General features: G+C 33.4%; 1 protein-coding gene across 13 annotated transcripts in view; it reads right to left on the bottom strand.

Moving 5' to 3' along the window:
- Positions 1 to 27,614, bottom strand: part of Nfib (nuclear factor I B) — a 232,832-nt gene that overhangs the window by 49,733 nt on the left and 155,485 nt on the right. For all 13 annotated transcript variants that reach the window (XR_007340890.1, XM_048783950.1, XM_015502588.2 and 10 more), the window contains exons 4-6: positions 21,154 to 21,222; positions 15,731 to 15,851; positions 12,745 to 12,863 (exon numbers count right to left, since the gene is read on the bottom strand). Coding sequence is in view for 12 of the 13 variants with exons in the window: in XM_048783950.1 (XP_048639907.1) it covers positions 12,745 to 12,863; positions 15,731 to 15,851; positions 21,154 to 21,222 (309 nt within the window). In the remaining variant the exon portion in view is untranslated. The remainder of the gene's footprint in view (positions 1 to 12,744; positions 12,864 to 15,730; positions 15,852 to 21,153; positions 21,223 to 27,614) is intronic.

Raw genomic sequence — 27,614 nt, 5'->3', positions numbered from 1 at the left:
GTTGCTTAGAACCTCCCTAAGTTGCTGAGGCTGGCTTTGAACTTGCGATCCTCCTGCCTCAGGGAAACTTTTGTTAATTTTGACCTTATGGTATGATAGAGAAGAGAATATGACACAGACCAGAGGAGGAAAGCACATATGTGGGAACATTTAGCTTTGAAACTTTTTTGGGGGCTTTTAAAGGTTTCAGACTTTTATAGGTTTTTAAAGAGTTTTATGGTTCTACAAAATCTCTGAAAATTGAGAATCTCTTCAGAGACCAAATTCATTGTTGGATGAAGGCAAAGGTAGTCAACACTTTCAATACTCCATTCAAACTGTCCATGCTATGCACAGTATTAAAAGTGAAAATGAGCTTTAGCTAAACTGGGGCACTCTGTTTCCCATTAAAATGTTGAGTGGAAGCTGGAAGACAATATAAAAAGATGAACTATCTTCATAAAATAATAGTCATTTAAAGTAAATGGGAAGCCACCAAATCAAGTGTATAGGATGAGTTTTGGAGCTGAAGTCTGGTCTTTTGCTTTGGGTCACAAATCCAAAGTCAATCTTGAGGCAAGGAAACAGCTTGAGCTGTATGCCCAGAGGACAAGGAGAAGGCAGAGCAGATACTCTGCCAACAAAATGCCAAAAGAGACCATGATTTCCTTTCCTGTTTTTGCCTCGAGGTAGATAGTGTTGAGGAGAGGAAAGTTACAGGTTATTTACACTGGTATAAATGTTATGTGAAATATTACAATTATCATGGCTACATTGAGGCAGAGACTTTCTTGCTTTGCTTGCCTGATACTTCAGATCTCAGCTCACAGCTTTGATGTATTTATATTTCTACCAATTTCCCTGTGGAGATTGACAGTGATCCTAACTTTAGTGAGTTTCACCCATAGGTAAAGGGCTGATGTTGGGGAGTGTACCCTGGAGGAGGAAGAATGGAAAGAGAAACCAAGTCACTTATGCCTTTATTTGAAAGCTCTGCACTATCCCCTAGGTACTAATTTGATTTCTCCATTTCCTTCTCAGTATAATGGAGCTAGCCAGGCACATGGAGAGAGAAGACATGGTATGATCCCTGATGGCTTAAATGGAATATAAATGACAAGAAAGAGGTGCAATGATGGAGTCCCAAGGCCCAGAAACTGTTCTATAAATACAGTTTGGAGCACATGCTTCAAAATTTCTCATAGAGCCATGTGCTACATGTAATTATTGTTCATATGATGGGGGAGTTAAGTCATTCATGCACTGCTAGTGGGAATATTCATCAAAAGCCTTAGCAATGGACATAAGATTTAACTCAGTAATTCTACAGTAGGAATAAATTCATTCCTTTAACAAAATTTCATCAAGATTCTACTTGATGAAAAAGGAATAGACAGGAATGAACTAATCAGATTAGGCACAAAGATTTCTGTGCAATGGTGTTCACTGTATCTTTATAATATAAAAAACTCAGGAAGTACTTTAAAAATCCATGAGTGAAGTAGACATTTAAAAACTTACAGTATAGCCAAAGATGGCATATTGCACAGTCATTATAAAGTAGAAATTGAATGATATGATAAAGTGCCATTATACTGTAAGTGAAAGAAAAAATAAATTATAATAGCATATATCATAAACCCAATTTAGTGCAAAATTATAGGAATCAAAATAGAACACGTAGAAAATGCAGAGAGAGAAAAACAGAAAAACAGACTTTCACCTAATAGGGTTTCATATTAATAGGAGTTAATATAGTCAAATATGAAGAGGAGTTATGTCTACATGGTGGAATTATAAGTAATTTTTTTCTTATTTATATTAGATGAATTTTCCAAATTCCCCACAAACAACCATTGTGTTTATTAAAATGAATTATAAAATACATATTTTGGGGGATAAAAATACTGCCTGTAGCACTACAGAATATTATAAATAATTCCCAATATTGGGTTGACAATACTGGATCTTGGTATGTGTCCAACATTACAAAATTCGAGGAAAGTACCTTGTGCTGCAAAGAGGTAAGAAGAAATGCTTAAAAGTAACTTTTGCAATTTAGCTGGCTAAACACAAAGCAATGTCTTATTGAAAACAGAGTGAGGAAGAGAATATCTGAATATCTGTTTCTAAGGACTCTTTTAGATGTAAAATTCTGTGATTGTGTGGCAAATGTGAATAAGTCCTTCCCACACACTCCAAGTTAACAAAAAGCTCTGAATGTTATGACAAGACATATGGACTTAATCCCACTACAGTAGTTTGATGGTGATGCCAGATGATTCAAAAAATAATTAGCTGCCATGTTAAGAAAGTAGCTCCATATATATATATATATATTTACATTTATCACACTCTAAAATAACTCTAGGAAAAATGGCAAGCTACGTTAAGAGGAGATAAGATGTCATCTTCAATTAGAATTCTCAACATTTAAAAAAAAACGAAATCAGTTCTTTTTAAAGGAGAAAGTATGGTAGTCTTTGTGTAAAATAAATGGATTCTTACTTTAAACATTGAGTTATTTAATCTTAATTAACTTGAGCATATTATTGTATTATTCAGCAACTTGAAACATTTTGTGATGGCTGCAGTCTCTTTCTTACTGTATGTTTTAACCCCAGCACAGTTGAGTAGCACGTTACTACAAGTCTCTTTTTTTATCACATCTCTATAAAAAAGGTCTCCAGGCTACACCTACACCCAATACAAAGTTAAAGCTCAAACCCCTTTGAAGCTCACGAACACCTTTCTGAGACAGTTAAAAAAAATCCTTTGAATAATAAAGAACAGTGCTAAAAAACAAATACTAAACAAATGAAACAGCTTCTCTAGCACCACACACACAAAAAAAACTTCAAAATGCCTTTATCCGTTAGCAATTTCATTTTAACAGACAATGATAAAGTGCCTTGAGTAATGTCAGTAAATGTAATTTAAAAGGGGAAAAAAAACACCAAACAATTACACAGGATTGGGAGTATATTTTAGTCACTTATTAAACATCAGTATAGGTAAATAGCTGCTATTCGCCCTGCCTCTTGGGAAAACCTCTTAGCTATGGAGGCTTATTAGTGTTAAGCATCTGAGAGCCATGGACTATAAAATAAAATCAATACCGTAACCTTAACTGTAAAAGTCAGAAAGATACTGGAAGAGTTCTAATTTAACAAGATTATAGATGAGTTTTTAGAGGAGAACATTTGGGAAAAAGCCATGCATTTAGAAACATTCATGCTACCAGACATCTCCAGGCTTCTGTTGTACTAAGGCTGTTGTTGCCCACACTACTAACAGGGTTGATTTAACTGATGTGTTACTTCAGTGGGTTTACAGGAAGGTCCTAGAAATAATCTAGAACTTATTTTAAAAAAAAAGAAAAAAGAAAATCATTAAACTAAGGTAGTAAACTAATTGGGAACAATTATGATTTGATGTGATTTAGCAAGGCAGAAAAAAATCATGAAAATTTGAAGTTTGTCAGTTTAGCAGCTCAATGCAAATAGGATTACTCTGCACAATGTTCTGTTTCTCTTAATGGAAAAGTATGAAAACTAACATAAATCGTAGTGTTTAAGCTCAACCTAAATCTATATTTTTCCTCCAACAAATGTAAATGATGAAAAAAAAGAACATCCTGTCAATGAAATTACTACGATGGTATATTTATTATCCTAATGATTTTAGAAATAACGTGAAATTGATCAGTAACAAAACCTCTATTTAGTAATGGACCAATTACATTTGTGAGATAATGTCAATGAAATAGAATATTGTCACAGGATAATGGTCTCCTATTGCTACGTCCGTAGTCATTTAGAGAAAAATAAATGTTGCCATCTGGCTGAGTCATTTGTTTTCAAAGTAGGAGACGCTGATCCCATAACAAGGTTCTGTTATAATAATTCAATCTCTATCAATCATTTTTTGTAACAGAACAGTGCAGGACAGGACATGTATTTTTGAGAAATGTACATTCCTTGGGTATAAGGCAAAACATGCCTCCAAGTACATAAACAGCCCCATTATTTTGTTATTCAATGAGAGTATTTAAAATAAACATTTAAAAGGTAATTTAAGAAATGGAAAATCTTCTGAATTTTCAAAAAGTTTCATGTTAATGAAAGCTCAGTTGAGGAGAGGATGGGTATCCCTTAAACAAAATGCTTGGAATAAGAATTGTTTTAGCTTTCAGAGTGTCTTTTTCAAGGTTTGGAATATTTGCATATACATAATGAGATATCTTGGACATAGGAGCCCCCATAATGAGATGTCTTTGGGGATAGGTGTAAGTTTCACATATGCCTTATCCATAGCCTGAAGGTAGTTTTATACTACATTTTTAGTGTGCATGCATTTAGACTATAGCCCAAAACATGAGGTCAGGCGTGAAATTTTGAACTTGTAGCATCATGTTGGTGTTCAAAAAGTTCTTGGTTTTTGGACTAGGGATTATTGAAAATTATCAAATTCCTTGACTGCAATTGATTTAAAAATCTAAAATGTTGGAACACAAAGGGACTTTAGAATCTAACACTGTTATCTTACACATGGGAAAATTCTAAGCATTATCAGCATGGGTAATGATCAGTTTAATAAGTTGTAAAATGGAGTTTTTAACAGGTTTTAAAAGAAAAAATATATGTAAATATATTACTTAGCTAATCACCTGAGAGTAAATGTTCAATAAATGGTAGCCACAAATAGCAACAGGATCTGGCTTGCCTTATTTACATGTACTTTCTGAACACATTATTAAATTTATGTGGTTTCTTCAACGAATTAATGATATAGGAAAAGCGAGAGGGTAGCTAGTATAGGGTAAACAGGCTGAAAGTTTAAATAGATAGACTAAATTGGAATTCTCATTCAAAAGAACAACCTTCAAGATAGACTGGGGAATTAGAAATTATATGGGGTTATATTAAGGAACTATTATTGTTTTTTAAATTGAAAATGGTTCTGTATGTAAAAAATTTCTTTGTTAGGGTGAGAACCCTTAGAAATATTCATATGCAAATGGCATAATATACTTAAAAATAGTTTTTAAAAACTGGAAGATAGAAAATGAATAAGATTAGTAAAATATTGTTAATAGTTGAAGCTGGGTGAGGTACAATGTTCTGCACTTTACATTTTTCTCTACTTTCCAAAGCAAAAACTTTTAAAAATAGTGCTTAGCCATTCATTTTATATTAGCTCTTCTCCACATTTATCTATCAAAAGCATTCATACATGCAATTTTTTAACTTCAAAACTGATTATATATATTTATATATTGAAGCAGTCAAAATATATATAAATATATAATCATATATATTCATATAAATATATATTTATATATAAATAATCCTAATAGTAATACAGTGTAATATATATGTATATATACATATATACCTGTGTGTGTGTGTGTGTGTGTGTGTGTGTGTATACATATACCATCTTGAGATTTTTGTTTTGGCAATTCTTTCAGAACTCTGAAAATGAAAAATTCACTTCAGTTCTCCCATTCTAGTTCTACAATTCAGAGTTCATCTTGAAGCTTTTAAGGAAAACTGTCCATTTTCTGAGACTTGTGAAGTGGTGGTAAAATTCTGCTAGTCCACGTCTCCCCACATAAGTAAGTTTACTTAATGATTCTCTAGGGAGACTGTAGTATGACAGAAAATATTTGATTTAAAAAAAAAGAAGATCTAGGCTCTGCAATTAGTTACCTAGACACTGGACAAGTCAGTCTTTCTGATCCTTGGATTGCCTAGCTGTAAAATAAGGAGTCTGAATTATGTTTCACTATTATATATGATATTGATAGTCTAAAACTAAAAAGACACCTGCTTTCCAAACTACTGCAAAATAAGCTTACACATGAAATCAATGTGTGAAAGGATTTGAAATAAAAACCTTTTATTATGCCACTGAACTTTGTATGGCACACTGTGACAGTCTCCCATGTGTTTCTGATGTTCCTATTTTAATCTGCATTCCATCAGTCCAGAGACCCAGTATTACAAAGAAAGTTATTATTATTTCAAACTAATTTGCTATTTTGGTTTTTCTACAAAATGCTGTATTTTCAAATTATTAAGGCTCCAGAGAACAGAAATATGAGTGAGTACAACTTTTCCATATTAATCAGCGTAGAGCCTTCAAACATATACACGAGTTAGCCCCGCCCAGAATCAGATCACATGAAATGAGGACAGATATTTGTTGATTAGCAGGCAACATAAGGGATTCTGATGAAAGCCTTCACCAACAATTTAATGTTTTCCTTCTGTTTCAAAGATGTTCATGTGATTTTTTTTAACTTTAGCAGTGTAGCTGAAGAGAATAATATACACCCCAGTGGAAGAATCCCTGAAGTTTGTTTTCCAATGTCATGAAATACATGGAAATTCACTTGTAGTTCTCAAGTTCTGATGTTTTTCATAATAAAAAGCTCAAGTGGAAATCTTAAAAATTATGCTTATACATTAAACTCATATGAGCTCTTCTCCACATTTATCCCCCAAAAGAACTTGTATCTCTGTTTTTTCTCTTGCTCAAAAATTTGATATTTGGACATTTGCTACTTAATCCTGTGATCTGAACTCTAGGAATGTAAGGAATTGGTGTTTGATCTGCTGCACAAAGGCAGGTTAAAAAGTCCTTCCACCAAGGTTACTGTTGCCTTGCTATTCTCTAGGACTCCCCAGAATGCTAGTGGCTCCCAGGCAGCAGTCACGTAATCTCTGGGAAAGCTACTTAACATGTTCTGCTCCCATAGCTCCGGAGAAACCTCAAAGTTGTGTCATTTATCAGTTGGGAGTTTGGGCTTGAGCACTGTTCCCCAAAGTCTCAACCTTGTGTTGCCTGTAGATTCTTCCACAGAAATAAAAGGTTCTGAAATCACAAACTTAATAAACATGCTTGTTCAGCAGTCACTCCTAGATAACCACAGCCCACAGTAATGTGTTAAATATTTGACATTTTCATTCATGAATGACAAAAGCTTAAATATTAAAACCGAATTTTCTAAACTTAGTTGACCACTCTTCTATCTTGCTTATCTAGAAACATTCTTAAACTCACAATAAATGATGCTGGTGTCTGCTAGCAGTTCTGTTAGGATGTTACCACACACTTATTTACTGTTATTTATTTTTTGATTGAGCTTATGATAATAAATTGGCATTATCACTCACTAGCATCCAGGGTTCCTTTGAGCCCTTTGTTTTAACTCATCTGATATCTAAAATTACCTTATAAAATTCTATAAAATGCAAATTGAAATTTAGTAAAAAGACTGCATTACTAATGAGAATGTTTATAAAATTATCATAAATCTCCACACTTGCAAATATATTAAAATTTCAGAAAAACTTGCCAAGAGGACTTAGATAACAGAACTTCAAAAAAAATTTTTTTTATATTAGCCTTTTTATTTTCTAGTACCTACAACAACCAGAACTCAATGCATAAATATAACTTATTTTAGAGTCAATTTAATTTTTTTAAACTACTCTTAAAATTGTAATTACACACCAATACAGCAAGTAGTACCAGTTTTGTTCCAAGGTGTCAATTAACTGACATATTATAAAGATTTACCTCTTATAGTGCTTAAAAGTAAGTTAGTTCTAAAGCATGAATATAGTCACTTTGCGATCTGGTTTATATTATTTATTTTCTGTGAAGTTCTTTTTTTCATAAATAGTACAAAACTATTTTTTCTGTTCAGCAGGTCAAGGACTGGAAAATTAATCTCATTTGTGTGTTCAATGCCTATAAAAATTCCTGGCATATAACAGTCACTTGATAAATGTTAATTGAGCCAAATTATCTCAAATCCTAAAGGTGTAGAAATTAATAAAATTGTACTGCATGAAAAATCTTTTTGAATTTACATTTTATCTAAGATCATAAGCTGTTTTAATACTCATCAGACTGAGAAGTTATTACATATTCCATTTAGAAATCCATGACTGTATATTACAAATATATTTACCATATCATGTTTTTCTCACTGTCTATTAAGTAGTGCTTTATGAGCGTTACATTCAGACTTGGATGAATCAATGACTATTAGAATGGCAATGGCAAAGTGACCTTGATAAATGATATTTCAAACATTCAAGCAAATGATAAATGGGCATTGGTATACAACTAGATTTGGTCTCGTGAAGATAACTTGAACTAGAAGTAAAATCATGACTTATCTCATTTTTCCTCTTATATCCAAAGTTACAAGAATTGCTCTAGTGATTTCTAGAGAAGTATATTAACTAGGAATCAAGTCTCTGAATTTATTCAAGAAAGCTTAATGTAGATAAAATTTCAAAAGGAATATTTTATAAATAAGTGTTACAAAAAATAAATTATTTACAAACAACAATAAATGTTGATGAGGTTGTGGGGAGAAAGGAACACTTGTACATTGTTGGTAGGGCCCCAGACTAGTACAACTGCTCTGAAAAGCAGTTTGTAGATTTCTCAAAAAAACTAGAGATGAAACCACCATATGACCCAGCTATCCCATTCCTGGGTATTTTTCTAAAAGATCTAAAATCAGCATATCACAGTTACACAGCCACATCAATGTTTATAGTAGCACAATTCACAATAGTGAAATTACAGAATCAACCCAGATGTCTGTCAATAGATGAATGGATTAAGAATTGTGGTATATATGTACAATGGAGTTCTACTTAGCTATTTAAAAAAAAATGTAATTAAGGCATTTGCCAGTAAATGGATGGAAATGAAGACTATCATGCTAAGTGAAATTAGCCAATTCAGAAACTCAAAGATTGAATGTTTTCTCTTATATGCAGAAGTTAGAGCAAAATAAAGGAAAGGGGGAGGGAAGGATAAGATTACATAAATAGACAAGCAAAATGAAATCTATTGGAATAGAGGAAGAAGAAGGGGAAGGGGGACTCGAAGGAAAAGGCAGAGGGAAAAGGGGGAATCATGAACTGAAATCATGTATGAGTTTGTTGGGATGAAACCAACCATATGTATAACCATAAAGTTCTAACAAAAAATTAAAAATAAAATAAAAAATAAAAAAATTCTCAACCTGCATACTATCACTGATAAAATAAAAAAATTCTCTGATAAAGATCATTAAGATCTTAAATGATGGAAAACAGTATAAAAAAATGCTCAGGGCTATGGATATATTTAGTGGTAAAGCACTTGCCTAGTATGTGGGAGGCTAGATTTGATCCTCAACTCAAGAAAAGAAGAAAGAAAGAAACAAAGAGGAGGAAAAGAGAAAGAAAGAAGGAAAAAAAACATGAAAAGGAATTTATTAGAAATAGAGGCAGTCAGAAGTTTAAGACCTTAGTCTTAGACTAAGTAGGGAGAACTAATTTAGAACTTAAGAATGAAGCAGTTACTCTTTGCTTATAGCCCAGAATTATTTTCTTCGTCCTTTCCTTCTCTATGTATAAAAAAACATTAAGTAAAAATATAAATATTACATAATTTAGATGCTGACAAATTAATTTCTATCACTATTCGTTAGAAGAATAAGCAAATTTTATATTCTTCTACCAATGTTTAATACCATTAAATACTGTTTAATTTAAAAGTATTTGTCTTTTTTGAAAAATTATAAATAATAATTCTGTCATGATCAGAAAACTATAACTTTTTTGTTTTGAAAAGACAAAATTAACTGTAACATACTAAAAAAATAGTTTTTCATTAAATTATTGAATATTACATGAACATATCTCATTACATGAATTTAGATTTTTGAAAAATGCCTAATTTCTTTCTAAAATAAAGTATACTAACTTGGTCATATTACAGTCTTTATTTTTGCCTATTTGGAATAAATCTCAATGATTCATACTGATGTTTAAGACTATAAGGGAAAACAGAATCCACATATTGTCCACAATTTTGTTGTTTTTATTTGCCTATTTCAAAAATCAGCTTTGCTAAGAGTTATGGCAAGAATAGATTTCAATGCAAAGTTAACACTAACAGAATAAGGCATATAACCAGGAAATAATAGTAAATTTAAGTGTTTCTCCTAATCGTAAAACAAGCCATGTTACAATCACCCAGTAAGTGGTTATTGAGTACCAATTAGTACTGGGTTTTATGACAGAAAGAAGTATAAGATAGATTAAAGCCATTACAAGTGTCAGAGTAGTATTCAGCCTGTGCTTTAAACAATTCCCTTCATGAGAGACACATATGTCTAAGGAACATTTGAAGATGGACAAGAACAACTATGAGGCATTTTATTTTGTGAATTTTAAAAAGGCAATTTTCCAAGAACAAAAGGACTGCATTTGGCTTAGCAAATTTATAAAGATAGTACTGTACTGCCCTCATTTTTTCATTATAGTTGAAGTCTTCTACCCACAATGGCTTATTGTGCACATTACAAAGTCTTCGGGGTCTTCAGAATTAAAGTGACAAGAGTTTTTTTTTGTTTTTTTTTTAAGCACACTTGAGAATGGAACATTCTTCCTTACCCTTAATATAATATGCCTTTACAGACTTCTCCAGTAATTCTAGTCATCTTGACAATAGAAAATCACCAAGACAATGCAATGATTTTACAAAGAAAAAGAATGACAGTTTCCCTTCTACTTTTCAAAAATGTTTTATAATATGATTTGAGATTGGCTTTATTGAATAGACTGAAAGAGGAATCAATTCTTATAAAGTGACACTCTCTATAATAAAAAAACACCTACATTACTGAACAACACAGACATTCTCACACATTTACAATGTTATCATCATTACCATCAGAACCTTTCCAGAACAAATTTTTGACAAGGAAAATATAGCTTTGTTTAGAATAAACTGACAATGTCAGTAAAACAAGCAATAAAATATAAAGGGTTGAGGAGTTTGTTTTTACTCACAGTTCTACACCTCAGGTAAAAGTCTCTATTATTCCCTGACTTCACTAAGGAGTCTGGTTTTCCAATCTATTAATGGTTCATTTATCCAACAAATATTTATTGTGCCCCTACTATGCACCAAGTCTTGAGTTAGATACTAGCTGCAGTAGTAGTCTACTGCCTTTGCAGTGTAAACAGATTTAAACAATCTGTTTATATTATATTATATTATTTATTGTTTTCAAAATTATACATTTTGAAAACAATAAAGGAATGATAGGATACTAAAACAGGAGACAAAACAGGAAGTCCTGATTTTGAAATTCCTTAGAGTAAGTTGGTCTCTGAAGGATGGAAAAGAATTTGCTAGAGCAAGAGTCAGGAGAAGAGCATTCCAGAGGACAAGGATTATAAGAAGGTCCTGGGTGTTACATTCCTAAATCTAAACAAAGCCTCAGGCTCAGGTGCAAACAGGAAGGAGAAGTCCAATGGCACCTGCTGAGCTGCAGCTGCAGCCAGAGGCCAAGCCTGTCAGTCAAAGGAGGGAATTCTGATCTTCCCCTAAAAACTGAGATCTCACTAAGGATCCAAAGCAAGCGTGACATAATGCTATTTATGTTTTATAAAGATGATGTTGTCTCCTACCTAACGAAAGGATTGGATCTGGCTGATCTTTAAGTCCTTCTACAAAATGACCCCTGTCATGTATCACTTCCTTTCCTATGCACAATGTCCAGTCACATGGTACACAGAACCATTCTCAAACCTACCTACCCATCTCAGCAGTTGGCTGTGCTTTTGCCTGCCCCTACTTTTTACTAGTTAAATTTCAACGAGCTGAAAAGACCCAAGAGACTCAAAGTCCAATTCCTCCGTGGAGGTTTTTCACTATTTTTTAAAATACTGTGTCACTTAATATAAAAATTCTGAGCAGCAAAACAGGAGTTGAGTTTAAGGAACTGACCTTAGCTTTAAATGTCAAGCTCCACCGTTATTTGTCTGCTAAGATTGTTCAACATATACCTCTCCAACCCCCACAAATACACACCCAAATTTGAGTCGAAAGCCATTGATAAAGAGCACGTTTCTTTTATTTAAAGGCAGAAGGTGACTTAAAAGGCAATTTTCAAATACACTTTATGGTGCCAATATAAAAATCTTATTTGCACACATGTATAAACACTAACAAAAACTGCAGCTAGCTCATTTGTCTATTTCCATGCTTAATAATCTCCCTGTAATTGTGGGAAAAGGGGTGGATATTTATAATGAACTATATTCAATCCAATAGACATTAAAAAGGGAAAAAATCTAAGTCTCACCCCCAGAAAGCTAAACAACACCTCTTACTTAAAATTATATTTCTCCTTAAAGTTGCCCTAGCACTGGGTTGTAGTTTTATCTAGAAAATATAACAACACTGACTCAGACATAAAGTTTCTTACATTATACTTTTATTTATTATTTATGCTATATTTATTTCCTCAAAGAACTGTGGCTTCCCTTAATCAAGAACCTTCAGTACTGACACCTACAAAGTGTTTAAAGTTTGGCTCCTCCTGGAAATGCCCCACAGAAAAAAGCCATCTACTCTAATCTAATCAACACTTGAGGTTCTGTTGCAATCCAACCATCTAATGTAGTCAGAGATGATCAGTCACACACCTAACTGTGAGTTCTCAGAGATCACTTTGTCCAGAAAAAAGGTCTAATAAAATAGGAAAAAATGGGATTTTTGTAACTTTGATAACATCTGGCTAGTATATTATCACAAATAAATTTACTGAAATCATTTCAGTAAGAGAATATAATCCATATTGGTTTACTGATATAATTTTTATTAGATGAAACTTATGAAAGGAGCCAACATTCTATTCTAATGTCCCTGGAGGCAACTCTAATCACCCACCTTGATCTCTTTCATGCCATGTTCGACTTCCAGCAGCTGGTGAATTTGGAGAGGGGTAAAAGTCTCCTGTAGGACTTGGTTCCATATTTTCATCTATGGATATAGTTTTGGGTCTTTTGCTGTTAAAATATAACGATAGTCACATTAATTGGATTTTGGGGAGGATGTACAACATTTAAAAAATAAATGACTTAAGAAGACTCTTACTATGGAGATTTCCATAAACACAAAGCAATCCAGTCATTCTAAAAGAATGATGAGTATTCAAGGCATGAAGAGCAAACATTTCTGGTTGTGTATCACTTGTCACTCCATCTCTGCCTATATCTACTTTTCAAATGTTTTTCCCCAAGAAATTTCTGTCATAAAAATTGAACTCTTAAGCGTGGCTTGTCTGCCAATATTAATATCATGTTACTAAGATTGCACTTGACACTTATTATAATGATCATCAATATTAATAATTTTATTTGCATAGCACTTGCCATAGACAATGTAAATCATATTAATTCACAGGTAAGGTAATGGAACTTGGAAGCCTCAAGTCTTGACTTGACCATTTATTAGTTCTTAATAGTAAGCTCCTTAACCTTTCTAAACTCAGTTTAATCATCTGTAAAATGGAAATAATAAAACTTCTTCAAAGGGAGATGACTGAGAAGATTAAATGAGTTATTAACTATAAAGCATTTAGTTAAGTGGCTGGCATTTATAACATACTTATTAAATATTAATTATTAGCATTAACCCTATAATTCATAATAAATTTTATAGTACTTTACTGATTATACACTATCTCATGTACTAATCTTTAACTTTTTCTAAAATATGACATTATTGATCCTTTATTGTTTAGATTAACATAAAAAAGGTGTTTCCAAATTCAAACCAAACGCATACTTTCATTTCAGAATGAAACACCCTAATAAGGAAAACATGATTCATCCTAATTACTTAAAACAATGAATACCTAGAGCAAAATTTTTTAAAACTATTCATGATATGAGTCACATTGCTTGATACACTGCTTTCAAAAACTCCTACCAATACCTTATCCAACAGTTAATTATGACTATGAATATAAATGTTTTTCTTTAACTAAAAAAATTCCTTATTTGTGCCCATGCAGATAAAAACTAAAAATAAAAAATAAAAAAACCCTTCTGAATCAACTTTATGCAGTGATAATAAATGTAACCTCACCGGGTTTCAGAACTCACAATGACCTCAAAAATTCTATAGAAAAGCCAATCCTACTTTTTTTGTTAACAAATGAGGAGACACATTTGTTAAAATTCAGTGAGAAATTCAGTGAGTTTCCAGAGCAAGTTAATGGGACTAGCCAGACACAAAAGAAGGCCCTGGGACATCCAAGACCACACTCCTCCCACCATACTAGGTCCCCAAGCCTTTGAAGCCTGTGTGCCTGGGTCTATTTGTAGATACACTTGTGATTAATATTTGACTCACAACTCCCAGAGTATTAACATGATCAAAGATGGTCATTTCTATGCATGCTCAACCATAGCAAGAATAAATACTTTCTTTAGTTTCTTCCTTAGGTATCCAGAGTTTGAGCTTATATTTTTAAACTCTCCTTTGAAACTAATTCTTCCATCTGTGAGTTAGCATAAGTACAAAAAAAATTAAAATAGGAGAGGAATTATTCTCAGACTGAAGTAGTAGAGAAATGTTTTCAAAACTTGTTTATTCTGAAGGACATAGCACCTGATACAGAGTGACCATGAAAGATCTGTGCTGACAACATCTTGATCCAGCAGAGGGAATGAAAGTTAGTACTCACATTTTAAATCTAGAAAAACTAAAGTACTTTTAAGACCTAAACAAGTCAGAGATCAATTTAGTGAGAATAGATCTAATTATCTTGATTTATAATCTAACTATATGAAAATACAGTTTGACTATAAATTATATAAAATTGGCCTTAATTTATAAACAAACAAATATAACTATTCCCATAACTAATTCAAATGCAATTAACTTTCTTTACTGAGAATACTCTAATAAAACAGTTTTACAGGGCTGGGAGTGTGGCTCAGTGGTAGAGCGCTTGCCTAGTACATATGAGGCACTGGGTTGTAACCTCAGCACCACATTAAACAAACAAACAAACAAATAAATAAATAATTTTAAAAATAAAACAGTTTTACAGATATTATTTTACTTCTAAAAATTAAAAGAATAAAACCTGTTTTGCTCTGCAATTCATTAGGGTCTTTTATCTGATCATGGGTATATTTAATGCTCCAGAAACAAACGAATCTTCTTATATGAAAGATATAACTCAAAAAGAGAAAAACAATACATCGATAATAATTTATTCACCTCAACTGAAAGTCGCAATCAAAGGTCAAGAGAGAAAATGAGAACATCAAGAGAGAATGAAAAAGCAAAGAAACTACTCACTCTTCATCCACATTAACAAAAACTGGTTAGTCTCAGAGTAGGTAATAAATACTTTACTGGGACCTGAGAATCAACTAACTTAGTCAAAGAACGTTAACTTATTGAAAACTTTGACCTACAATGAGGCCTTTACTTTTAAGGTTAGGTAATAATACATTTTTCATGTTTCATTATCCCAGGTGTGGATGTGGTATCATGAGTTACCAGGATGGATCACTTACAAATCAGGGATCACTGACACCGCAACATCATCAACTTACCAAAAGAATTAGTAAACTTGTACAACTATAACATTTCACAGGACAAGATAAAAACCATATTAATATATTTTCATAGTTCCTTTGTCCCCTCAAAGATTTTTTTATAAATGCTTTGTACATTTACAGTTAATTTGCAAATATCAAAATAAATTATACCAGGAAAGATTAAGCGTCTGCAAACTATCAGCAAAAACTGTTTTATTTCTCCTCTCTATCGATTTATCTACTGTCTGTCTGCGCATCTACCTTCCCACCTATCTGCACACAGATGCAACAAGATTAGTTCCTCCTTCCATTACCTGCTTGGTGGAGAAGACAGAGACCTCTGAAGATTAACCCCGGAGTTCATGTCATGATAATATGGTTGGCTCGGAATTTCTCCAATTGGGAAGTTGACTCCAGTTCCCTGGGTTATGGGTGCTGAGGAGGAAAAGGAAAAGAAACACTGGGACTGACATTCATATTTCTCATCTCTATGCAGATGTAATATTTTCCAAGCTTTTGGGCAAGGAAGAGGAGAATCCTCTTTACCTCAAGGTTCTAATACCCACGGTACTGGTACTGGGGGTAGGACTTGAAAACTTCCTCATCACATTGAACATTCAAACTGTGATCACTGGTTACCACTTCCCCTAATCCCACTCCCGATCTTCTTCCCTCACTTCTTGACAGCAGTGGTCACTGCACCTGTCACCTCACTGCTTTACAGATGCCTTCAGGGAAACAGAACATTTGATTTCAAAAGCACCAATTTGCGCTAAACCAAATCATTGTTAAACCAATAAATATAAAGCAGTTTCACAAATACCAAGGATTATTATTTTATGATATTAATAATATTAACATTGGAATGAATTGGAAATCATGATATTTATAATCATTTGATATAAAAAATTATCAGGGCAGATATTTATTTTAAAAAGTGAAATTTACTAATATGAAATAAAAGTCAAGTTTTTCCCAAATACATATTTAGGTTTCATATATAAATCCTAAGTGTGGCTGCACTTAACAGTTACACTTTGTTTACAAAAGAAAAAAAAAAGTTTATGCCATCACTTTATAAATCATTTAGAACATACTCATGGACTTTTATATTTTAAGATAGTACTTTGTAAATGAAGAAGTATGTTTGAATTTGCAAACATATTATGAACTAAATTTTTATATAGAATTATTTTTTTGCACAATGTAGTACATCTGTTCAAATTTTTAAAATTAATTTTTTGACATCTTGAATAAATCTGAGAGATAGTGTGTTTGTTAGAATGAAGAGTGTTGGGAGATAAATAGCCTTTTAGTTCAAACCCCCTCTGCCACTTAAAAGCTGTATGCTTCAGTTTCCTAAATTTTAAATTGGGAAGAATAATAATAAGTTTTACACATAATTATTTTGAGGAGGAAATGAGGTAAATAATGATAAAAGCCCAGAATTGTGCAAAATAAATCCTCAGCAAACATGAGTTCCCTCCCTTCTTTGCTTTCTCCCCCAAATGTTTCCATGGTAGTGTGGTTAACAAACATGGAACAACTCAAAAATGTCCTCAAAGTAGAGAAGGCAAAATAAATCTGCTTGCTGAAAGTTTATTCACTCAAAAGTCGTTGACTATGTCCATTATTGTCAAGTATTTCAAATGGCTACAAAATAATCTTAGATACCCTTAATAACTACAGTGGGCAACAAATTGGGTCAACAAAACACTTGTGCAAATACAAATACCAAGACAGTGGGATTTCCCAGATGAATAATATGATCACAAAATGCTAGAAGATTTCCAGAGCGAAAATCTAATGCAGGCTTGAATGTGCCAACATGTCTATGGAAACAGCATATCTGGCACTGGGTTTTGGAGAACAAGCAAGGATGATACTGAAGGAAGATTATTCCAAACAGGGTTTACCATAGAAGCAAAGTCAAGAACAGAGACTATCTGCAAAGTGAAGACAAGGTAGGCTGGTGTCAAAGAATAGTGCTGAAGGCCAGTATATATTTCTTTACCTTCAGGCCTTCAGAAATTAAGGGTTTCCTAAGGTGTGTAAACAAATTCCAGAAAAGAACACACCATCTCTTAAATCTTCCCCTCTCCTAACTGCCTCCAGTTGAATAAAAAATTCCAAAGGGACTACAGATTTAAAGAACATTTTCTTACCCAGTATTTGTAATAAACATTCTAAATATGTTTATTATCAGTTGAATTGTGCTTTAATATCAGGCCAGCCATGGTTAACTTAAGATATTTTTAAGAGAATATGATTAGGAGGCACAAGCTTTATTATAGAAAAGTAATCATGGAATGCAATGAACTCACTATAAAAATTAAGTAAATATACACACAGTGAGTCTCTGCTCCAAATTTCTGGAGCATCTGCCTTCCGTCAGATTGTTCATTTTATATAATATACTTTAACTTCCTTTCACAGAAAATATTTATATGCAATGTGTAACTGTGTCTGATGACTTGAGTTATTTAGACAGCTAAGATGTAGCTATGTTTTTTGTGGCTTGAGGTACACCAGAGGTTAAAAAAAAAAAAATGAGGTAAGAAATCCTACAGTAACCACATGCTTTAAAATTCATTATTAGAACCAGGTTGTATGTGACATTGGAAACACGGTTTGTGTTAGAAGCAGGCACTTTAGGGGTCAAGAGAATGTGAGCAATCTCTCTAGTTTCCTACAGTAGTCATGGATAAAATCCAAAGAGTTACGAACAGGAAGGGTACAGGTTTTATCTTTTGAAAACAATTTGTAAACTTATTAATATTATATAATATTCAGACAAAGTTTTGCAATTTCTATCAAATATATATGACTTAACAGTCAACACAATTTACTTGGCCATAAACATAACTGGTTGTAGTTTATATTCAAATGATAATTTTTAAAAAAATCTTCAGAATTTTTTTTCTAAATTTTATTACAGAAGGATTATGGCACAGTATCAAGATAGCAATAAAAATAATGTTTATACATGGACACTATAAAAATTAAGTATGCATTCTTAGAGTAAATAGTAGATGACAGAAAGAGGGGTAGGTTAATAATAAATATGACCAAAATACTAAACCAGCACACACAATTTATTTAGAAACAAGGAGAGCATGTCTCAGGCAGATCTTGCTGTTGAAAAGCTCTGGAAGAACTCAGAGCAGTTGCAGAGACTGGCAGTGGGACCTCTCCCAGTGAGCTACAAGGGAGCTGAGAGCTGCAAATCACGTTTAAGAGGTTGCCAATATCCTCTTAGAAGCAAAGCACCAAAGAACCTCAGATTCTAAGGGTTAGAGGCCAACCCTTAATCTCTCTTATTGTTCTTCTCACTCCAAAAGCTGATCCTAAATCAACTTTTAAGATGGAGATAATATCATTCAACAGAGAGATCACTATCCTAAAAACTGAATAGCTTCATTAGCTAAAGTCAACATACACATTAGTGGGTCATATGATAGTAAAATCCTAGAGGACAAAACCATTAACACACCGTGAACCTTCAAGAAGTCAGAACTGTGATATACAGCATAAGGGCTGTGCTGTGGTTTATGTTGACTTAGCAAACCCGTATTTCATAAACAATGAAGTTCAATTGTGTAAACAAGATTATAATGTGAATATATTAAAACACTTAGGAGAATAACTTCTCAAGCATTTTAGAGACACCTATTTACATATGGAGAAGAAAATAAATGTTTGTTGAATAAATTAACTAAAGAATGAATATGGATAATTAATGTACTAATTACAAATCAGTTATGTTCATTATAACAAATAACCTAAAAACCTCTAAGAAATGACAGTATGAATTAAGAATGGATGAATGAAGTATGTTAAATTCACCTTGTTTCTGAACTGCTATTATAGAAAGGTATTTTTAAGCTATTGTTTTGTTTTTGAAATTCAGATTTTTCAAAATATCACTCTGGGCTTTTGAAGGTTCCAGACTAGTTCTCCTTTGACAGCACTTTGCATAGTTGCCTATTAAATAAACATTTTCTGACAGATTATTCTACTGCCCTTTCTCATAAAAAGCATGCAAATACATCATGAAACTTAGTACAAATTTAAGCAAATAACTTCACATACCTCATAACGATTGCGGTATAGCCTTCCCGCTAAGTAGCAGTAGAGAAATGCATAAGAACATGCAAATGTTCCCTTCCTTACATGATGCAGGAATGTGCTAATGATCAAGTCAGCTATATTCCTTTCCAAATAAAAAACTAAAATTAAACTAAAAATTTTAAATGTCAGAGGCCTTTGCCTATCACATTTGATCTGGAAAGACACAAAAGGCTTATGGCCTTGGGCAACGGAGTAGACCATAGGAATCCTCTTGCCCAGCAAATACATACCCTAGAGATACAGAATATATGATTTCATCTTCTACACTGTCCCCAGGTAAATGTACCCATGACAGCAGTCTTTTGGGCATACATTTTTATTTTATTTATTTACTTATTTATTTATTTAGTAGTTGTAGATGGGCAGCATGCCTTCATTTTACTTCCTTATTTTTGTATATGGTACTAAGGACTGAACCCAGTGCCTATATGTGCTAGGCAAGCACTCTTCCACTGAGCCACAGCCTTAGCCTCTTGAACATACATTTATCTGCTCCTGAATTATGCCAGAAAAGATGAGTTCCCACAGTCTTGAAGTTCATGTGTATCATTCTCTTACGAACATGCTGTTTGTTCTGCCATTTTAGAAATTAGAGAAACTATGGTTCAAAAACATGGTTACCTCCTAGCTTAAAGATTTCCTCACTGAACAGGACTCCAAAACACTGCTACACTCTCAGTAACTGCTCTTTCTGTTCTTTTTGGATCATCATAATTCTTGTTCATGACCTCTGACTTTGATCCAAATAAGCAGCACAACAAGAATCAGAGTGCCACCTAGTCATCTGAATAACATCATTCCAAACTGTGACACTTCCTATCAAACCATCAGGTACAAAAACACACCATTCAAAGTTTCATGAGCAAGCTAAATCATAGAAAGGAGTGAGGAGAGTAGTCACCCCCTTTACCATAATCAGTGCATTAAGAGTTCATCTCACATAATTTGAATACATTAGTAATAAGTCAAAGAGTTAATCAAGGGAACATACCCCTTGCTTAGGTAGCCAGCCAGGTAAGTTTTCCCTGGAAAAAAAATATGATCCAGCATGCCAAGAATGGTATCCAGGTGAGGTGGCCAGTTAAAACAATTGGACATTGTGTTGGATAACAATGCTTTCTATCTATATCCAACTACAATCTGCAAAGTTAATTTCTGCATCCCTTTACACTCTGCATGTTAGCGTGTATATCCTGTACATCTCCAACCCCCACCAAAATGTTAGTAAAATGAAAAAGCACTTATCTACAGGAAACTTATGTGGGTTATCATAACAACACAGAGTACATTTAATTAATCACACTTCCTTTGATATAAATGCCCAACTATGGTCACAAGAGAACTGAATTAGATGAATACCAATAACATGGCAATAAGAACAACCTAAAAATTAATTTTGCACAACAGAAAGTTTTGATTTGAATGCAAATAATTTAGAAAAACAGACATAATACATTCACTTAATGATTTCATCAAAAGGTTTAAGATTTTCAAATGCAAATTCTCTTAAGATGTAGTCACTCTTCATACTGTATTTAAGGTTCAAAATTTAAAATATTTTTACATCATACTGTACACTTGAGTAAAAAGAAAACCATTTACTTACTTCTGGATACCCTCACAAGTTCTGATACATTGAAGACTCCAGATTTTACAAAACTATCCTCAAGGTATCCTGAAAATAAACATCAAGAGGCAAAAGATCAACATAAGCAGAAAGTAAAATAAATGATTAAATACTAGAATTTGTTCATTGTTTGACCAAAGGTTAGAATAAAAAACAAGAAAGCTTATAACTAGGACAAATTAAAACAAAGCTCTTGGGAGTACAAACTGGTTCTGTTTGAACAAAAGTAAAAAGTTTAGATGCTAAATAATCTCATAGAAAAAATTTTCCTTAACTTTCCAAATGTGCAAATGTGGTTTTATTTGCCACATTTCATGCATTGAGAATGTTTAGGGCACTCATTGAATGCATTTGACTCTGTAGCACCTGGTAGGCTAAAGTCTACCCATTAACAAAAAAGAAAAAAAAAAAGGAAGAAAGAAAAAGGAAAACCACAACCACAATTAGCACTTTGTTGGAAATACTTCAAAGATCTCTTGAAACCACTGTTCTTTCACAAATCCTTCACTGATTAAACAAAAGTGAGTTGCTGTTACCAGCACTCCCACCCTTGTTCCACAGTCACTAATAAAAGTAGAACTTGTACACACAACAAATACTACTTTGCACCAACCCATTTCCATGCATCTCTAATACACCTTGCATGATTTCAGTGGTTTCCTTACTCTTACTATTACTTTTTGGACTCCCTTTAATTCAAAATGAGATATTTTAAGCAACAAAGGACAGTGAATCCAGGTCTCCAGGAATGACACATGATCCTTAGGTGACATCTTGGGCGCAGGGTCCATGATTCAGGAGCCTAAGAAAATTCATGCCTGTCTGCTAGTTGCTCTGGCTATGTCCAGAGCTAAAGATGACACCCACAAACAATACTGTCCCCTCAGTTCTCATGCATGTAAAGGGAGTGTAATAAGAGTGAGGAGGAAGAGAAGATCTTAGGAGGAGGGAGATGGCTTGCAGCAGAATGTGTGAAAATCCTCAGAATTGAACTCCAGGAAAAATTCTCTCCAGAGTCCAAGAACTGGCAATTTGATTGGATTTCCCATAAAGCTTTAAAACTGACCAAGGCGTTAGTTTCAGTTCAGGGAGGTGAGAATGGGTGGTTAGCAACCTGAGTGTTCATGTTGGAGAGCTGGGATTTGAATTCCAGCCACAATTTACTAGTTATGGGATCTTGGTCATGTTATTATACTTCTTTGTGCCTCAAATGCCTCATCTAGAAATTGGAGATAATAAAATCACCTACCTCATAAAATCGCTATGAATACAAAGTGAGATAAAAATATAAAACCCATGCATGGTAAACACTTGTTATTTGTGACCAATAAATTAAGCCACAGAGCCAGAAATTAGCCATATAGTGAATTACGCACACTGAATTCCACAAGTCCCATATTACTTGTGAATCTTTATTTAGAAAGTTTATCCTAACAAAGGTCATTGCCAATGCTCTCTAATCTTAATAGCATGGCAGAAATCATTTCATTGGCATATACACTTCACTGCTGTGGACTGAGGAATCATGTATGTCCGAGCAGTTTTATACATATCCAGTTGCCCTGTTTAGAAACAGAATGAAAGAAAGAGTAAAAAGCAATTACAAGGTCTCAGTTGGTGATAAAACTTAGGCCTCATTATTAAGTCATTCCTCTGGGGGGAAAAATACATTTTTAGGAGAATAATAATAAAACATCCCCACTCGATGCACTTTTATTTTAAGAAACTTCTTGAGCAATTCATTTTCACCCAGTTGAATTCATTTCAGTAATTATTGAGAAACTTCTACTTAACCAGCACTGTATCAAGGGCTAAAAGCCGTGAATACAAAAAAAAGGATAATTGACTCTCTCTGCCTGGTTAGGGACCAAATCGTTTCAATCTTCTAGACCACTATGTTACCGTTGTATGAAAAGATTTCTATTGTTTTTGTTGGTTTTAAAGAATAGTTTATTTTATAGATGACTAACAATAAACATATTAGATATAAACACATTATTTAAACTTATACATAACCAGACAAGATTCCTTGCACTCTGAAAATGCCTGCCCTCATATTTCCCCTGAAGTTCCCCCTGATCAAAGACTCTTCCTACACACCTTAATTCACCTTGCAGTGTCCAGCTTGACCACCACCCACTCCATAGGCTGCTACACCACCCACTTTTTCCTTCTTCCCCACCAGGGGCCCAGCCAGAAAGAATCTCTTTCTTCTTTACTCACATCACACCCACCTAGTTTGTGCTTATTTCACACTTTCCATTTTCAGATTTTCTAAAATAACTGTTTTTGAGTCTATAATTCCTTGCTGGTTGATCAGCTCCTTTATTGAGGGGAGTGACTAGATTTTGTTCATCTCTATATCTCCCTCAGCAACTCATTTATTGGTTGTATATAGAGTAACTACTAAATACATGCAAAAAACTTTTTAAGTTCAAGTTTTAAAGACTGGTCACAAATTAACAATTTAGTAGTTTTATAACAATGTGGATACAGATGGCTTAAGATTGATAGATCAATATACTAACATATGTCATCCCCTGGAACTCATTTGCTGAGGAGTTGTTTAGGCTGTTGGGCAGAATGGAAAAGAGTAATGATTGGGGTCAGATTATATCCCTGCTTTCATTGTATACTAATGTGTAACTTTGAGCATTTAGTACAAAATAAAAATCAAAGGACTAATAAAGTATTTAAAGAGTAGGTGCTCAAAAATACATATAAACTAAATTGATGAACCAGAGAAAGTTTATATGAATTACATCACATGTAATACATAACATTTCTATGTGTAGATCTAATGTGAAGTTCATTTCCCTAGAAAACTAATGAGTAGTCAGAGGTTCATCAACTTCTAAGCCATGTTCATTAAGATGGTGTGAAGTATGGGTCTGTTAGGAACCAAATCATGAGGGAAGGATGAGCCTCCTCATGGTTGGTTTTACCCAAGATAGGCACTCAGACCAAATGAAATGACTCTCTCATAGAAAAGGCAAGACAGTTCAGAATGTAGCAGGGTGTTTCTCCATTCTCCACCTCCAATTTTCCCAGGTCTGAGAAACCAAAATCCACAAGGAAAACAAGAGTCATTTTACTAAAACTATGAGAGCATTGGAAATACGTCAGAACCCACAGGATAAAATGCAACCCAACAGATTCCACTGGGCTCTGATCCTACATGGAGCATAGGGACACTTCAGTGAAAGCAAGGTTCTCAGAGACCCATGGTAGTACCTAGTGACAGTGGGCCACAGGGGTGGTTGGTGAGTGGCTGAGAAGGGGACAGTCTGAGAGGGAATGGAAATCGGTCAAGAGGGTAGCCTGGGAGAAGCTCCTGGTGCAGACAGCTGCTACCTTCATGCATCTTTGCACATAGCACTGTCTTTGCAGTGGAGAAGCATTACCCAAGACAGGCAGAGTAAAGAAGTACTGGATGACAGTATTTGGAGAACAAATAGTATTTGCTCAAGCCTATAGGAAATAACATTTGAGGACTCCAGCAAAAATAACTGGGGAGGATCCTGCAGTGGGTTGGAGCCTGGTAATGGTATAGAGGCTGAGACCCAGCAGAACAGATAACTATTAATATAAAACCTCTGTAACCTCCAGGATACTGGGGCCTTTCAGAAACATGGTTTTCACATGTTACACTGACCACTGTAAATATCAATAGCTGATACAAAGGCCAAAGATCTTAAAGTAATTTAGAGACATTCATGTAGAAAATTCTCTTTATCTACCAAAAAAAAAAAAAAAAATGAGCATCTTTGAGACAGAGCAGCTGCTTCAGGGTTATGGAGTAATATTACACTGCAGCTTCAGCCAGGAAGAAAAGAATAACTCTGAATTTGTGTGATGCTGTATTTACCCGACAAGTATGCTTTTTAAAAAAATAAAATAAAACTGAGTAGGAAATAAAGAGCTCTGCAAACTGAAAAGTCTCAAAGGCAATATCAAATTATATTATTTTACTTCTTTTTTATTTTTCTCTCACAAAAGCAACAGTAAATCACTGCTCAGAAGTTAATATAGTGTTTAACCTCCTTTACAAACAATAACAGAGAGACACAATGGCATTTCTAACTGTTAATATCTCAAATTATAATCAGCACCATTTGAATGTTAAACAACATTTACATAGAAAATCCAAAGGAAGACTGATAACACTCATTTTTATGGTCTACTGTGTTGTATTCTTGAAATTAAAAAAAAAAAAAAGCCACACGGAAAGCAGTTATTAAATTCATGAAAGCTGTCTTCAAATATGTGAAGGACTGTTAATGTAGATGGTGGATTAGACTTACTTTGCATAGTTCTAAGAGCTGATTTTTGGCTCAATAAAAAGATTTGTCATCCAATGAAAAAAAGTTCTAAGAAGGAATGTGAAACTGCAAAGGTAATAAGAATCCACATATGCCCTGTTTCACAAGTAAGAATGTGCTTAATTTTCACAATTATCCTGTGAAATATGCTGGAATATTGTTGTCATTTTACATATGAAGAACTGTCCAACTTCATGAGTAAGAAGTTTCTCAATAGTTCTAAATACTACCATTGGGCATAAGAGTTCATATTTTGGATAGAAAACCTGATAAAATCACCTCTGAAGCCCATGGAACCTTCAGATTCCACTGTCTTCCATGGCTATTTTCTTGCATAGCTCATTTGGAGAAAGAGCAGGTAGACAAGAGACACTGCAAAGGCATTTTCCAGCCCTTGATTCCAGTTAATTGATCACTTCCTTCAACAGAGTGCAAAAGATGGCTTAACTCTTTATTTATGGGGTACAGGGGAGAGGACGAGATGATTTCAGACTAGTGCTTTGCTAATCTTACAATTTCAGACATGATAACTGACCCACTGGTGAATTTCTGGTAGGTATGAGACATAGCTCTATCTTTAGTTCCTCAATTGACCTGAACTGCCTATAACTAAGTATGAGAACTGAGTATCAAATAAAAATATAAGCACTGACATGATAAATGATTCTTTGCACAGAGATTGAATCTCGGCCTATAGGAAAGATTAACATTCTAATATTAATTTAGAATTGTTTATCTTTCAATATGAAACATAAATGGTGAGATTTAAGTGACCTGAAAGTCAAGAATTTCCTAACATTTCACTCTCTGATAGTGTTATTATGATATGTTTTTTTATATTGTTTCACTATTTTCTTCCAGTTTTTAAAACCTTTTCCTGCATATAATATATACATGTATTTTTACAAAATCAAGATAATTTTATTTATGTAAATTAATATCTTAATTTTTCTGTTAACATTCTATCTCTCCCTTTAGGTTAAACAGGTTTTCAAAAGCATGATGTTTATGAGTATCCATCACCTTGACTGTATCACACTTTAAGTAACCATTTATTTAACCATTCTTTTATTGTTTGGCATTTTAGGTTATTTCCCATTTTTGAAAAATACTATAAACAGCACTGCTATTAACATCCTTACACACAAATCTTTGTCAGCAATTCTCATGATTTCCTTGGGCTTGAGTTCCCAGAAGTAGGCTTACTGGGTCAAAGGACATAAACTCTTGTAAAGCTCTTGGTGAAAACTGTCAAACTACTTTCCACAGAGGTTTTTGCCAAGTTATACTCCCTCAGGCAGGTCATGAATGTGTCCATCTTACCACCCCAGCTACATAGGAGTAGGGACATGTCTCTAATTGTGACAAGCTGATAGGGGAAAGATGTCATTATGTTAATGTTATAATTTTCATTTCTTTAAGATAAAATTAGATTTTTTTCAGATATATGCATTATTCTTTCAAAAGAACCTTCAAAAGTAGAACTTTTGAAAAAAAACACCACATTAAAAAATATGTAAAACAGTAACTGTTAATAAGAATAATTTATTCTTAATAATAAGATTACCTCTAGAAATTTACATTTAATGATAATTACATTATTGATATTACTTTATTGATTTTTTTCCTCATTATTTGGAAAATTGTTCACTTGGTTTTCTCAATTTTTAAAATTTCTCTGATTATAATGCTTTTGGGAATTAGAAGATATTATACATATTATTTATACCAGATATTGGTATTATATATTACTGGAATCTTAATTATCTTTGTTCATCCATGGAAGATAGTTCTTTTAATTTACTGATGAACTGGTTTGTTGACAGTTTCTTCCAAATTTTCTTTATGTACTTGGAAACTGTTTGCAAGGATTTCTGTATGTTATTTGTCAAGTTTCCATACCAGCATTATACACAGGCACTATAAAATGGTTTAGATGACAACCAAACACTTTTTATCCTCTGAAAAAGAACGATATATGGTTCATGAAAATTTCCTGAAACTTTAGGAAAAATTCACTGCTAAAATCAACTTCCCCAAATCTGCTTCAGAAAAGATTAAAGACAACTTTGAGTTGTTTGGTTTTTTTGTTTTGTTGGTTTTTTTTTTTTTTTTTTT

This window comes from Marmota marmota, unplaced genomic scaffold (genome assembly GCF_001458135.2).
Source record: "Marmota marmota marmota unplaced genomic scaffold, marMar, whole genome shotgun sequence".
Taxonomy (NCBI): Eukaryota; Metazoa; Chordata; class Mammalia; order Rodentia; family Sciuridae; genus Marmota; species Marmota marmota.
The sequence above is the reverse complement of the archived record's forward strand: the minus strand, read 5'-3'. Positions and strand labels throughout refer to the sequence as shown.